The sequence below is a fragment of the Dermacentor silvarum genome, chromosome 3 (assembly GCF_013339745.2).
Source record: "Dermacentor silvarum isolate Dsil-2018 chromosome 3, BIME_Dsil_1.4, whole genome shotgun sequence".
Lineage (NCBI taxonomy): Eukaryota > Metazoa > Arthropoda > Arachnida > Ixodida > Ixodidae > Dermacentor > Dermacentor silvarum.
In genome coordinates, this window is record NC_051156.1 from 141,020,896 (window position 1) to 141,037,083 (window position 16,188).

At 42.7% G+C, this 16,188-nt stretch overlaps 1 protein-coding gene across 2 annotated transcripts in view; it reads right to left on the reverse strand.

The window, feature by feature from the left end:
* Window positions 1-15,511, reverse strand: part of LOC119445846 (ankyrin repeat domain-containing protein 13D) — a 77,708-nt gene extending 62,197 nt beyond the window's left edge. The window contains exons 1-4 of one of the 2 annotated variants that reach the window (XR_007466045.1): window positions 15,201-15,511; window positions 10,236-10,371; window positions 6,606-6,730; window positions 1,495-1,540 (exon numbers count right to left, since the gene is read on the reverse strand). Coding sequence is in view for 1 of the 2 variants with exons in the window: in XM_037710149.2 (XP_037566077.1) it covers window positions 1,495-1,540; window positions 6,606-6,730; window positions 10,236-10,371; window positions 15,201-15,305 (412 nt within the window). In the remaining variant the exon portion in view is untranslated. The remainder of the gene's footprint in view (window positions 1-1,494; window positions 1,541-6,605; window positions 6,731-10,235; window positions 10,372-15,200) is intronic. The other variant, XM_037710149.2, reaches the window with a different exon arrangement.
* Window positions 15,512-16,188: the final 677 nt, after the last annotated feature.

A 16,188-nucleotide genomic window follows, 5' to 3' on the forward strand; every position in this document is an offset into this window, starting at 1 on the left:
AGACAGGCTTGCTGGTTGCTGGCTTCGTGAAACATAATAACTGTGCAAAATCAAATGGGACACAACAAGAAGACACGAGTCCTCGACAGTCCAACATTTATAGTGTCGATCCTCTCTTTGCGTCCTATTTCATTTCAACACGTTTCACGAAACTTTCAACTGGGGCCTAAATGAGATTCAACTGTGGCATTTTTTTTTTGCAAAGAAAAATTTTAACTTCATTACTATACATTACTGTAACGAAGATGACTACTGGGGTGAGTAGATGAAATGTGACACAGCCTGTCTGAATTTGCTGTGCTGTCGCTAGCTACACGCATGTGCTTAACGTGGCAGCACATCTTTAGGTTTTTCAGTGTGATTTCACAAATGATGCTCTAAGCTCGGAGGTCTTTCAACATGTGCCAAAGCCAATCCGCAACAGCTTGGAGAATCGCACGGAGTGACTTTAGATTACACATGTGTGTGTGCTATTTTGGTAACAGACACACCGGAACAGAAAGATCTTTGCATAAACAGCCCTGAATTTAACCGATTGCGGAGCCCACTGACCAAAACTAATATGGTCTACACAGGCCCCTCTGCTAGTTGACAAGTTTTGCTCACAGTCATTGCGCTGATGCCGCATGGACACCGTGCTTCAAGCCAGCACACGCCAAGGACTTCCTACAATGCAGATAAATGCTATCACATTTAACGTAACGAGCGCAAGGTGTGAAACAGATACATGCAGAAATATGCCCACTGCGCCATTTGTGGCCCTCAGAGCCATTGAAATAAAAAACAATTTTTGTTTTTAATGTCTCTTCGGTTGCCATGCAGCATAATGTGGGAATGAATTCACATGTGAGCCCGGAGGTCCGTTCCATGCAGATACTGCAAGAGTGACTAATGAAATATATTGTGCTTGAGTCATCGTTCATAATGAAGTCTTTGGGTTGGGGTAAGAACTTCACACACTTAAGTACACCTTCACCGATTGCCTTTTCCCCAGGGTATGTCCAAAGTAGGTCACACAATGATACAGTAGAATGCACCATTCTAAATAAGTTTGTCCCAGGGTCATAAAATAGAACCCAGAAGAAAAGAAAGCATGTTTCACATGCTGCTACTGTCACCGAGATTGGGATTCAGCCACATTCCAAGCAAGATAATCTATTAGACAGGTTGTACTGTACATGACAAAATGTTTCTTTTTTTTTTTTTTAATCTTATAGAGGTACGTTTGAAGCTTGAAGACTCCACTCTTGTGGGTGTTGGTGAAACGTTTTTCACCTAAAGATGTTGTACAGAAGCATGTGTAAATATATGTTAATGCCTATTGAGAACCTCGCACATTACAGCAACTTTCTGAAACAGCGAGTTGAAAAGTACCTAGTGCAGACTGGAAAGCCCCAAAACCAGAGCAGCCTGCTGCTACTTTTGCGACTCGCTGAATGTGAAGCCACAAGTTCCATGCACAGAAACTTTAGTAGGATGCCTTGGTTGACTTACCCCAGCTTGTAAACTCCCACTTCATCTCCACATAGAAGTCCGGGGTCTGAAGAAAATTAAAAAAGAAAGGGAAGGGGGGGGGGGGGGGGCATTCTTCATAGTTGCTAGAAATAAAACAAAGAACTTCAACATATTATGTTTTATGTTTTCCTCTTCAGAACCTTTCACGGGGAACTGACACCACATTTTTCTGTTGCTCTATTTTTAAATTTCTCTGCATTTCTTTTTTTTTTTTCTTGCATTAGTGAATGTCCCAGGCCTCTAAGCTTTAGAAAAAAATATAGACAAGCGTTAGAGTGCCCCTAAATAATTTAATATGACACTTGCTTCTACAAACCAGGTTCGGTATTAGAACTTTTTTTTTAATGAGCAATGTCATCCTACCTGTCACGTTAATTGATATGACGCCAAGTCCGGCATTTCGTGGCAAATTTTAGTGTCTTTTATACCTGGAAGCTTTGTTGCATGTGTCATTTAGATTACAGAAGCTCCTAAACTGAGCACCTACGACATTACCAGCGCATCAACACTTCCACATGCCATTTACATATGCGACAAGCTTCCAGATAGCACAGTTACAGGAACTAACAGATAAATTGAGGCAGTTTGCTCAACATGCATACTCGCGGTTAATCGAAGTAATTTTTTGTGCCTCCCTATTCCAAGGAATTGTGTGTTGTAGTATTTCCTTTTCTCAGTCAACTATTGCATTTTGCCAGTTTCCATCTTTCGAATCTTTACTGAATTGTGCTTCTACTTTCTTTTTAGGCGGCTGGTTGCATGTCACTGATATGTTTATTAATTTTTTTATATTCTACTCTTTAGTGCTGTTGGTTTAAATATGGTTTCATGTACTCAATTTCCGCTAATTTTTATGTGCTTTTAATGTGAAGTTTTTACTTGTGCAATTTATTCAAGGCCCCTTTTGCTCAGTGTCCCATGAAGGGGTTCAGTAAGGTCCTTCAAAATAAATAAATTAATCATTTTATGTTTGAAAAACATGTGGTAAAGTTTGGTAGTAGGAGTTTATTGTATTAAGGCCAAAAGTGGGAAGGACATGAAGAGCCACGGAAATTTTAACTGTCTCACTTCACAGTGGACACCTGAGCTGTCCTGTGGCCGTGGAAAAAATACAGGCTAAGGGAAAAGATAGAGGAGAGGTAAGCTACAATAAAATAGACGTAAAGAAAATAGGTGGATATAAGTGAAGGCCGTATTCCTATAACTTTGAGAATATGTGTAAGTATTACTCTGGGGCCGTATTCTGAAACGTTCCACTTCGGCGATATTTCGCTTTTCGCTTTCAGGCGCGCGCTGATTGGCTGGTTGGGCAAAACCGGAAAATATAAGTCGCGCCAGCTAGTAGTTCCAGTGTACGTCATTTTGACGTCACGGTGTCAGTGCGTGCTCCTGACACATGTTGAATAAACGAACACGCCTGTGTCGTACTGCGGCCGATACATTCGAAAACAACACACCTGAGCCACTCGATGGATGGATGGATGCTATAAGCGTCCCCTTTGAAACGGGGTGGTGGGTTGCGCCACCAAGCTCTTGTTATTATTTTGCCTAATGTCCGGCCTTTATTTTTGAGCAACACACAAATACAAAGAATTCCAGGCATCAATGTTTTTGAACCATTACTGGGAACTCTGTATCTGTACGTCTTCGTTGTTTGTGGTCTCCCTACTTTTCTGCCACCAAACCTCCAACCGCCTCTTACTAATCTCTACAGCTGACATGTTAACTTTGCCCGTGCTATCCCTGAACCCAAGGACTTCAAGGAGGTCAGAGGAGCCTAGACTTGCAGCTGGGTAGACTTCTTCACATTCCAATAAAACATGTTCCACCGTTTCTCTAGCTTTACCCCAGCAAGCACATGCAGCTCCGTCCTTGGTGTACTTGGCTTTATAACTAAGCGTTCTAAGGCATCCTGCTCTCGCTTCGAAAAGTAAGGAGCTTCCCTTTGAGTTACCGTAAATTGTTTCTTTCCTGATTTCTATTTTTCCTTTGAGGTAGTTAATCATAGCAGGTTTGTTTTCCATTGCCGCCACCCATAACCTTGCCTCAGCCTCTCTTACTTTGCATTTAACGTTTTTTGTTGCCATGTTGCTGGCCATACCACTCGCATATTTGCTGGTAAGCTTCCTAGTTCTTTTCCTCCACTGTGAGTCAATGTTCTGCTTGTACAAATACCTGAATACTCTTGCACCCCATCTACTTTCTTCCATTTTCCTCAGTCGTTCTTCAAAATAAATTTTACTCTGAGCCTCCCTTGCTTCAAAATTTGTCCAGCTCATATCACCCTGCACAGCTTCATTCGTAGTCTTCCCGTGGGCGCCCAACGCGAGGCGTCCCACTGACCTTTGGTTGCCATCGAGTCCTGATTGTACTCCTGACTTCAAGCAAACAACCGCATTTCCAAATGTAAGCCCTGGAACCATTACACCTTTCCACATACCACTCTGCACTCGCACGGTGCACCCTCTCGTGTGTTTTGCGAAGCGTTCGAGTGCGCGTGTTGGTAGTGCATGCTGACGTCACGGGTAAGCAGCCGGTTGCCTTATTGAACACGACTATCGCCTACGCGAACTATCGCCGAAATGGAACGTTTCAGAATACGGCCCCCTGGTACTGCTAAAAAAAAATAGACAAATGAACCGGGAAGCGACACAATGCCTGTTTGATGACACCTAAGTGAAGATGCTTTGTAAAACGCTGAACAGATTACTAATGAAGTTCAGTGGCACTAAAAGTGCAGACACCCACAAACAAGGTGAGTGACCGTGCAAGCTCTCGCCAGATAGCAGTGTTTGGCAAAACAAACACTGCATCCCCTCAACACCCTCCATTATTGAGCACTTTTGAGTTCCCCCTGAAAGGTCAAAAGTGAAGCTGTAGAACAAAGGAGGAATGCCCAACTGCACTGCCTTACAGTCAAAAAGCGCTTAGGTTATCTCACCTTCCAACTTATCTATGGAACGTCCGCAGAGCTAACACTCATCCATTTTCGCCTCTCAAGAAAGGCATGTTTAATGGTGGCTGCTGACAGTCTGTCAGTCTTTAAACATAGTACACCGTGTGGAATGCGCAAGGAAAGCTTTGCTATAATGAAATCTGGTGGTGGCATGTCACCAGTGGCATAGCCAGGAACTTCTTTCAGGGGGGGGGAGCTTGTACAGTGTTGGGTGCCGCCGGAGACAATAAACGGTTTCCGCTAACTCAGGGCAATACTGTGGTCTTGCCTGCGTAGTGCTCGGTAGCCTCTTTGCAGCCTGAGCGCACACACAGCAGCGTGCTAGAGGCAACAGCTGACGCAGCCCTGTGGCTCGCTAAGCTCGAACCTGTGATGGTCGGAGCTCATGTGATACCCTTAGACCCCACAAGCAGCAGAGTGTCAATGACAGCGCCATTTTAGATTGATTTACTAAGTATATTTGCAATTACAACGACGGACCAGGAACTTTCAATACTCATGCTACTGGCTTGATTTCTTTTTTTCCTTTCTTTTTTCAATTGATCCTGCCCCATGTTTGAAAGGTGACCATGTGCAAATACCAAAGATTTACCTGCTAGTGAACATAATACGTGACTGAAGGGCACAAGCAGCGTCAAACTGCACTGCAATCAACACAATTTACTTTTCTTTTTTTACCTCGAATCACCTTATGCTTTACATCCATGGGCATGCCACATTTGTGACAATACAGTATTTGATTCCAGTTCTTGTGGCAACATATTTCTCAAACTACAAGCAATTTGGAAAACAGTTGCAGAACTCTTTAACCCCTCAATGAATAAATTTTTATTTTCTTGTGAAAAAATTTGGCCAGGCTTTAGTTATGCCAGAAATGAACAAACACTTCAATATTCTAAGCAAACCCATGGTTGCGATTTTGTGAGTGAAAAGTGTCACGTGTCACTATGATACAGTATGCCCCCCAGTTACAGGTTTACAGGTACATCTTGCAATAATACAGAAACACGTTTTGATCATGCAAAACATGCAAGAAATATCATAACCATTAAAAAAGACTTGAAACTTTGCTGCAATAAATTGCGTGTGTTTCTCGCAGCACCTATTATTCCGTACAATTTTCTGTTAAATTGATGATGCCATATTTGATTGACTAAATTATAGGCTTTATTTATTCATCTATTTATTTTTGCTGACATGATGTAGTAGGAGAGGTTGGCACATTTATATGGCACTGGCTACTCATCATTGCTTGGCAAAGAAAAATATTGTCACGAAGTTTGTAACAAAATGTGCCACAATATTATAAAAAAAAAAAAAACAGTCAATCAGCATTAACATAAAACACTGTACACGAGTCAAGAAAACAACAGAAGAAGAAGAATATCTAAGCCGGATCCCTTAGTGCACTTCTTTTTGTGAGTTATTGCTTTGCGCAGACTTTAAGAGCATTACAAAAACAGCAATAATATATTACCTTCGTCCTGCTTCAAGCATTCTGCGTTGCTGCTCTTGTCTTTAGCTCTTGGAACATGGCTAGACCCACCACGCTACATATATTGTAGAAACTGTTGGAATTTTCATTTTGTGACGTAGTTATCACAATAATGTTGCTAATAAACAGTATATAGCGTGTCAAAATGTTATATTTTGCTACCAAACTTATTTTCTCATAACAAAACAAACCATAGCTCTCGTCCACAAAATAACATACAATATATATATATATATATATATGATACAGAAATTAACGCTTGCCTCACAGAAGTGCCGAAATGTCTTTCTCATTCAAAATATCAGAGTAGACTGATAATGAGCAAACCCGCAACTGCTTTCAAGTGCAAGAATTATAAAAATAACCTGTTTATTAACAAACTTTTTATGCATTGTGTGACGAGTTTCCAGCATCCGTATTTTGAGAAAAAAAAATTAAAAAATTATTTCCAGTGCTACAGCCACTATGAATTTCATTGCTAAAGATGACACAGATGTTGGGTCAATATGTGCTGATTTTCTTTCTATTAATTGTATCACGTTAGAAGTCGTTCTATGTGTATCGCATATGATAGACCACGCAGTAAGTGCCAAGCAGCAGCAGGGACCACTGGAAGGCCTGTGTGCAGCCAACACTCACGTCCCGGATCCGCTTCAAGAGATCAGGGATACCCCCGACGGATGTGCTGTAGCGTTGGAGGTCTCGCCGGGTCAACACTTCTGCCAGAAGCTCAGGGTCACCTGTGCTCACTGCTTCATGGACCACTGTGAAGGAAATAAATAAATAAAAATAATACGTAGTGAGGACAGGAAAAGCCCCACAGAGGATACCATGGTGCTCACTGGTAGCTATTTGTACTTGCAGCTAATCTTAACCCTTTCAGTGTTGGGTTTTTTTCGGAGGTGATGCACACCCAGCCCATTGGGTTTTTTTTCTCAGATATAAAACGAACAGATTGGTTTGTTTTTGGTTGTGCAGAAATGAAGAAATGACCCGGATAATGGCAAATGCTCTCTTGGGGTGGTACTCGCATTCTTATCTAACAAAAGGAATGTCAAAAGGAACATGGCGGGAAAGAAATGCGGAAAAGAAATGCGGAAACGTAACGGTATGTCAATGATGCTGAAAGGGTTAAAGAAACAAAAAAAAAAGAGCCCTAAAGCTCTTTTAGATCAGTGCATTAGTCTTGCAAAAATCTCTTAATATGTAGGGAAGAAAAATGCTAGTTAATAGTAAGAACAAAATCCTTATTAATACTGTTTTTGTTTTTTTCTTTTGTCTCCGAACTGTACTGCTGTTTTCAAGAGTATAACACCACATAAACAACTGTATATCCCAGATTTTGGGTCCTTTCTGTGCAAGAAAATGCCCAGCTGGGCTGCTACTATCTCTGCTTCAAAGAGTGTCTTTGTTTACCAGGCTCAAGTTCACCCAACAAAGAGTTTCCTTCTTTCCAAGTTTGTTATCACTCTGAGAACACCCCTGCCTGCCTGCCTTTTGCTACAGACACAAGACAACATTCGAGCTAGATGAATGTGACAAGTAGCTGTATGCACTGCACTTGTTCACGCTGAACGAGATGTCAAATGGCTCCCCTAACTAGGCTCTGTCAAAAATGTTCCTTATATACTATAAGCTGTAAACTGCCGTCCAGTGAGCATTATACTGCAACGATATTCAAGAGACACTAAAGCAAAATATTAAATCGAGCTGGATCGACAGGGTAATCATCTAGAAGTCGATCGTTTTCCGTGTGCCAATATATCACTTTGTTGCATGGAAAATTGCCGCCATTAAAGGTTGCGCTGCTGCTTCTTTTAACCGCCTGCGCCAAGACGGAAAAGATAATGTAATCTTCACGTGACTCTTGTCTATGCCATTGTAATGGCTTTTAGGAACTCTTTATTTAGCCCTATACACAATGTGTTCTGCTTGGCAGCTGCAGGTGTTCTGCCTACGCAAGTCGCTCTGCGGTTCTGCTTCTGTTCAGGATAGCAACTCGCGGCGGTGGGACATAGCAGCCACTCTCGGTGAATCAAAAGTGCTGAAGTCGCATACAAGAGGTACCGTAGTCCGCAACAGGCGGCGCCACTCTAATTTTTCTTTTTCATAATATTTTTGTTTACAAAATCTTTGTCTTCACTGCAAATGAGGAATTCCCTATCACAGAAGCCTAATCTTTCAACCTAGCTCGACTTAATAGTTTCCTTTAGCGTTCCTTTAAAGGAAGGGTTTACTAGTAGCTCAGATGGAAGCAAATAAAATGTTGCGAAGCCATGGAGCAAGATAGTTAGCTACCCTCTTTGCAGCTGATGCTCTCTCCCGCTATTATTACTACTATTCTTGTTGTCTCCTTTCTTTTCTTGCTGCAAGGCACATTACCAGAGTCATTTTTGTGCGCTGTTTCACAGGAATAGTGCTCTTGCTGACAATCTGTGCACTGCAGGCCTCTGAAGTGGAAGTGCCATGCTTGTGATATCACTCTGCTGGTGGGCCAAGTGGCCCCTTCAAGATGAAGGCTTGGCGAGATTTTTCTTCCTTTTTCCTTTTTTATTTTTTCATTTTCAGCTGTTTTCGCAGCATACACCACCTTAATACAGTAAAAGCTCGATGATACGATCACGGCTAATACGAATTTCTGGATGATACGAATTTTTCTGTGGTCCCGGCCGAGCCCCATTACTTTGCAACGTGGTAGAGAACGGTTGTTACGAATCGATTTTCAGCCTGCGTCGGTTGATACGAATAAAGCGGCGCCCCACCGACGGTCGCGAAAGACAACAGCGCGCAGTCACGCGCTTTCTCTCCTTCTCTTTTGGTGCGGAGGCGCGGCGCCAGACAGCGTGGACTCCGCGACTGGGCGCGAAGAGTTTGAAGCGGTGGCGCTTTTGGTGCTTTTGTACTTTTCCTCCTTTTCTGCGTCAGATGGAGTGGCTGCTGCGCTTCGGGCCGCGTTCTTCGTGTTTGCGCCATTTTGCCTAGTCGCAGCGAGCTATGTCTCGCAAGCGGAAAGCACTCTCCTTTAAAGAGAAATTAGACATTCTTCGAAAGGTCGATGAGGATCCCAAGAGGAAGCGGACGGAGTTGGCTAAGGAGCTAGGCCTCGCAACATCAACACTGAGCACAATTGTTGCACAGCGAGACTATCATGAAAAACGTGCTTTCGTTCAACGTCAACGCGAAGCAAGCGAATTCGAACACGCTTATTTCAAACATACCGCGCACCGACAATGCTCTTAGCAGCGCGCCAAATCACGCGGCGGCGCCTCCGACCGGCATTGCTCCGACACCGCCATAGAGCAAAAGCTCAGGAGAGACCCCTCAATGCCGCGCGCGAAGGAACCCGCGGCGGAAATTTCCTTCTCTCTCAAATTACAAGGTCGCCGTTTCTGCGTCGCATCGGACCAAGCGTGTACGTGCCGACTAGAGTGTTCTAGACAACCGTATTCTAGCACACAATAGTGCCGACGTCTCAGCCACGCGGATAAAATGGCAGTGAACCCTTCTCTATTTTCTAGTCACATGTTGACCTTGCACGCTGCGGCAGCAGCGCAGAGGGAAGCAGCGGCGGAGGCACAGTCAGGACAACGAAACTGCCACGCCCGCAAACGCTTGCTTCCCGATAACGGCAGAAAACGAAACTTCAGGGGGCGGCTAAAATAAGCTGGCGCCAGCACGGCGGCGGGCGCGCACGGAGATGTGCGCACGGAGTCGAAGGTGAGAGAGCTACGAGGGAGTTGAGAGGGAGGGCGAGGGGAGCCACCGAAGCGGCGGAGTTTACGCGGCCAAATCCGCTTCCCTGCCGCCCTCCTCCCTCACCTTCGACGGTCTCCGCGCGCACCCGTGTGCCGGCGCCGCCCGCTCGCTCCCTGAAGCTTCGTTTTCTGTCGTTATCGGGAAGCGACCGTTAGCCGGCGTGGGCAGTTTCGTGGCCCGCGCTTGCTATGCGCTTGCGCGCCGCGATATTTCACGACTCGCACCGTTCGTGCATCATGCTATGGTGCACGAATACTTCAAAAATACGTCCTTTTAATTCGAACAAATTTTCGGGCCCCTTCGAGTTCGAATTATCGAGATTCGACAGTAGTTTTAATTGTGTTTCGATGATACGAATTTCGGCTAATACGAATATTTTTCGTGACCCCGTGAGATTCGTATCATCGAGCTTTTACTATTTGCAGACACAATCGTCGCCCCATGATCTACACACTTGGCATCTCAGTGAGCAGTCTTTTAAGTGTAAAATTTGTAATGCGAAGTAAGCAGAACCTGTGTAGCCGTCATTGTTCTCCACGTTGACGTTCGCACCATGGTTGAGAAGAATCTTTGATGCTTCAAGATGGCCCAGCGTGACAGCCAGCATGAGGGCTGTCCTCCCTCGGCAGTCACGCCGTTCAATGTTTTCCTGCAACGACATAAAACAAGACCTGGCATTAAGAAACTGGATTACTTAAGCAAATGCAACCAAGATTAGTTGCAGCACATATTCTGCGCACGAATACCACCAAAGTGTTACTTGCCATGCTGCCCTTCAGTTTTCCTACAGAGGGACTCTAAAATGATGACATAAAAGAAGGTGGAAGTGTTAGCAACATGCCCACCTAGCAGTGCATGTCTAGGGAAGTTGGCATGAACAGATGTTTGGTGACTCTGCACACATTCACATTTTAGATCAGCGAGGGTAAGACCAAAATTAATCTCTTAAGCCCGAATTTTTTTTTTTTTTTTACAGACACAAAAATATTTAACAGCACTCAAGAGTGTTCATATGTGTGGCATGAATGCCCAAGATTATTGTCACACCATTAACTGCTTCAGTGAGAACTTCGTGGCCTTGTTGCAAAAAAACAAAATATAGCTCTAGTGCAAAAAGATGCCTTTATGCGCTCATTTTCTGTAATTGTGTGACTTTTGATTTGGTAAGCTAACTGTCTCAGTTTCTGATTAAAATGGCTTGTATTGCTGAGTTGAAGCTTTCAATGTGCCAACCTGAATAGGTGTGGCCTTGCATTTTCCTTTGGAGTGTTCAGTGTCATTGGAAATGCCATGTGAGGAGCCTCATTTCCTACTAGAGCTTTCATTTCCAATAGATAAAATGGCAGTGTAACCACAAGGAGAGCCATTTATGCTATTTTTTTAAGTTTCTCATTAAACGACAAACAATAATTGCAACAGTAAGTATTTACCGCTGTCATGTCCTCAGCTGCGGGGCAATCTGCTTAGGCTATGCATGGCTGGTTACCAAGAAAACATCTTTTCATTGCCTTTTCTTTCACTTGATGAAACGTACTGAACACCTCTGCAAGGCCATGCATGTGCACATACATGAATATCACGAGCCATCATTTCTCATGCAGAGCTCCATTATGGTCCAAAGGATGATTTGGATTAGTTAAGCATATCATGAGAAGCCAACAAACAAGAACACCAAGGACAACATAGGGTAAATTACTTGTACTTAATAATTGAATTAAAGAAATTATAAATTAATGGAAATGGAAATTGATGAAAGAACAACTTGCCGCTGATTCACTAATTCAGTTAGTAAGTACAAGTAATCTCCCCTATGTTGTCCTTGGTATCTTTGTTTGTTGGCGTCTCATGATATGATTAATAAAAATCGGGCCCCTCGGTTCCCTTTCTTCTCGTTCATTACATAACGAGGGTCTCGAATCCGGCAACACTGATGCCTTCAGCTAGCATGTGTGGGTTTATTGACCAGTTGGCAGAAAGGATGTTCCTACATCCACCACTAAGGTTTGTGAGCTGGTGGCACTGGCTAACACTCCCAGGGTTAGTTCTAGTAGTGAAGTTCAAACATAAATACCCCAGAAAGTGGATGGGAAGACGGCGACGTGGTAGCTCAGACTGGTAAGAGCATCGCACATGTAATGCGAAGACGTGGGATCATTCCTCACCTGCTGCAAGTATATTTTTCATCCATTTTCATTTCCATTAATTTATCATTTCTTTAATTCAATTAGTAAGCACAAGTAAGTTTCACATATTGCCCTTGGTGTCTTTTGGTTGGCTTCTCATGATATGATTAATAAAAATCGGGCCCCTCGGTGTCCTTTCTTCTCATTCAATACAGCAAGCAAAAATATATTTAGAAGAGCTATGAATTGGGCTAGTTGGTGTTCCTTCATTTTTTCTTGCACTAGGACAGTAGGACGCAACAGGGACGAACCGGACACCGAATATGAAGCGGAAACTTAGCGCAAGAAAAAATTGATGCAGACCAACTAGCCGAATTCATAGCTCTTCTAAATGTTATTTCGTGTACATCGGGCTTCAACGTTAATAACATCCCGCATTTTCACCGGGTAGACCATATTGTCCCCCGTGTGTCACTTCATGTCCGCTTCATATTCAGTGTCTAGTTCGTCCCTGTTGCGTCCTACTGTACTAGCTTAGCACAAGAAAAAAATGAAAGCAAAATTTATAACAATAATTGAACAGGTTCCCTCATTTCTGCTATGACTGTAACAAAGTGGATGAAAAAAATTTAATAATGAACTTGATTGCAGCAACTAGATACCACATATAACATTCAATATGGAAGCAGTGAAAAAAATTGCAGACGTAATTCAACCTGCCACATCTGTACGTTTGAGATACACTTTTCAATTGTGTTTGTTTAGGGGCGTGCGAATATCCAAAATTTTAGATATGAATAAAATATTCTTTGGTATTCAATTCGTATTCCATTCTAGAATTCACAATTCAAAGTTGTTGAATATTTTTTCTGTTCAAATATTCACATGTGTACTTATTTATCCTATTCCCGGGGACTGCATTTCACCCGCTAACAACATAAAGTTATCACTTAGCGCAAGATGCGCCTGCATGATTTGGAACTTACTCAAAGGTTTTCGTTGATTCTATCTGTTGTCAATGAAGCTTGTGTAATCTGAGTGCATGCGCGTTGCGAATTGTGTAGTATTTTCTGGAAGGCACACAGGCACCAGCGATTACACTGGAACCTTCGATGAGTCATGTATAAAAGCCGATGCACTTGACGCGCAGATCAGATTTTCGACAATCGCCGAATTTGCTTGCTGCTATTGTTGCGCCTGAGTGTTACTTGTTTTGCTGGGCACAAGTTTGCCCAACAAAGAATTACGTGACTCACAGTTGTCGCTACTGCATTCTTCACCGTCACTACGTGACAATATTATAAGGGCCAACAACTGTTACAGTCTAGGTGTAGAAATCACTGCAGCAGCAGCAGGAGAATCCCAGTTGCAGCAGGAGAATCCCAGTTGCTGCGCAGGGGAACCTCTTACTGATCAAACGCACGGATGAAATTACTTCTGAACAATTGTTTCCAGTCATTAAATAAGCATGTCTCGTCTTTGGCAGGTTACAAATTTGCTGTCCTCAGTTTAAGGCAAGACAATTTATTATTTGGCCAATCAAATCATGCTTGGTTTCCTTTGAAATGATGTGCAGTGCTGGAGAATTACACTTGGCACCTTCAAGGGTTCTACACTCTAATGTGTGCATCTGGTGACACTGGTGTTTCTTTTTCTTTTCATTACAGTCATTGTCATCACCTTCCCTCTGTTTATCATTTGCAAGCATCTCAGTTGACTTGAAATTCAGTTGTTAACGACATAAGATGTATCCATGCAATAACGCAAATAAGTATTTTATTGCCAAACAAACTCTACAGAACCATGGTACTTCACCTTATATAGAAATTGGAAATATTCCATATTCAAAGGTCATTTTGCTCTAATAATAATAATGTTCCACCCGATTTAAAAATATAGCTATTCAAGAACCCTTATTTATGTTGGATCACCTTAATACAAAAGATAAATTTGCATTATTCTGCTAATGCCACAATTACCACTAAGAAAAGATGCAAAGGACATATCTCAGCTGTGTGCCACTAAATTTAATTACATGCACTGTTCTTTAAAACAGTAGTATTTTTATAAGCAAGTTGCCTTATACCATTAAGTGTAACATCACTGGTACTTTTTCATGGTTCATGGGTTACATTGATAAATTACTGGCTACTGAAGGTACACCAAAATCACCAACTAAATAATTGCAAGTTCGTCAAACAAAAAACCCAGTAGGGTAGGGTTTTAATAAATACATACATCTATTAGATCCCCCCCCCCCCCCCAATGTTCTGAACAAATTGATGGTGGAGGAGGAGACTGCTGCTACTGATCTGCCTTTAACAGAATCGAAGTATCACTAGTTAGTTTAAGCACATCATGCCAACGAAAAGTTGCAGGTGCGGTATGCTCCAACAACACACTCATTCTGAAAATCAAGTACAACTTTTATGCCTTTTTTTTTCACTGGCACTGCTTCAAGCTTGCAACAAAATTTTAGCTGCACCCCATTTTCTTTTTCTTAGCTTCAATACCAGCAACAGTCTTTTATACATCTCTATATTCTGGAAGCCCAAATAACATTCAAGCTTGTACCCCAATGCTGCAGGCAATGAGGTTGTGCAGGGAGCAAGCTTCATCACATGTTTCACAATATTTGTATGTTTGTTGCATGTATGCATGTACAACACATACATGCAATCACATATAATGAACTCGTAAAATAAGCTACGGCTACCTTCACCTGTGGCTAAGTGGTCCACGTATTTAAAGTGTCAACGAATGGAAACAGCACTTTCAGCGTACCTATAGCTGCCAAAGAAGTTTAGGTCAACATCTATAAAAGTGACAAGTGCAACTTCTTATCTTTGAGCAGTTCAAATGCGATCAAGGGCAATAAAGATTAGCTCTTCAGAGACAGCAGGCAAATCTACCAGTTTCCAAAAACATGAAACACAATACAAGCCATAGCAATTAACCCTACGACGAAGTAAACTGCCCCGAAGAACGCGTACATACGCCAAAGCTAACGAGTCTTGTTATCTCGGAAGTAATTTGACAGCTGTTTCTAATGACTAGTCAGCAACAGAAACATCAGTGGTAAACGCACGGGGCGTATTGCGTAGGGCAACGAAAGATAACGCAGGAAGTGAAATTTCCGTGGAAATTATTTCGCAACAGTCGCTTCTTTATTTGCGGAAAATTCCGAAACTGCAACGCCCAAGAAAATCGACAAGTGTGACTACGTCAACACACAGTGGAGCTCCGTCCGCGTGATCATTCGTAGCGATCTCATAGATCTCGTAACTCGATTGCTTTGCTAATATTGGACCCGATCTCAGCATTCGGCGAGTCAAAAGTGGGAAAGACCACTTACTGCGCTCTTTTCGAGGAGTGTTTTTAGGGCTTCGTAGTCGTTATGCCAAGCCAACCAGTGGAGCGGATACTCCTCTTGCAACGCCGCCTTCAGTTTGTCCGACATGCTTGTGCTATGTAGACTTTCGTTGACTAGGTAGGATGTTAAGGCGATGAGTCATTGCATCCGATACGAATCAACGACGGAATGTTCTCTCACCGGCACAGCATTCTCACATCAGACAACAACCTCCATTATGGCGTTCAAAGAAATAAACAAGAACTGTATAAGACGTGGAGAAATGCAAGCCATACACAATACATGCTGTCAGAGAGGCAGCTAGCGCCAGCCTGACTGCTTGTGCGCGGCTTCCGAGATGGTCAACTGCAACGCGCATGAAACACCTGCATGAAACACCTGCATGAAACAACATAAATATTACGCAGCTGACACTTTTTGAAGAGTCGCTTTGAACTTTCACTGCCACTCGATACAAGACAAAGTGTGTGGTAAACAAAAGGTTATAATTGTGTTGTACAAATCCAATGGTGTTCTGGCTCTCACGATCGCTTCCGCCGCATTAAACCAGCGAAAGCAGATCCTTTAAGATCCGCATTTTAACACTCGAGAGCATCACTCTTTGGGGCAGAGATTTGGACACCACCTGTTCTAGTTTAAGTGCCTGATATATATATATATATAAACGCCCTTACCAGTGCTTTGCATGATCTTGCTCTATTGTCGCAGAAATATTGCATTTTATGGTGCTACACTCTAAAAACAGTTGCACCATTTGGGCTTGCTTATCTTTTCCCACAACGATAATCATAATCTATCTTGCGTTCCTTTCCTTTCTTGAAAAGGACAAAAGCGAAACAATAAATCACTTTAGACCGATAAAGCAGCCTTTGAAAACTTTGTTGTTAATTTCCCGATTATAGGTTGATTATTAGAAGAGAAAATTAAGGTCAAAGTTTCACGTTAAGTGCTTCCCCCACGGGTCCCAGGT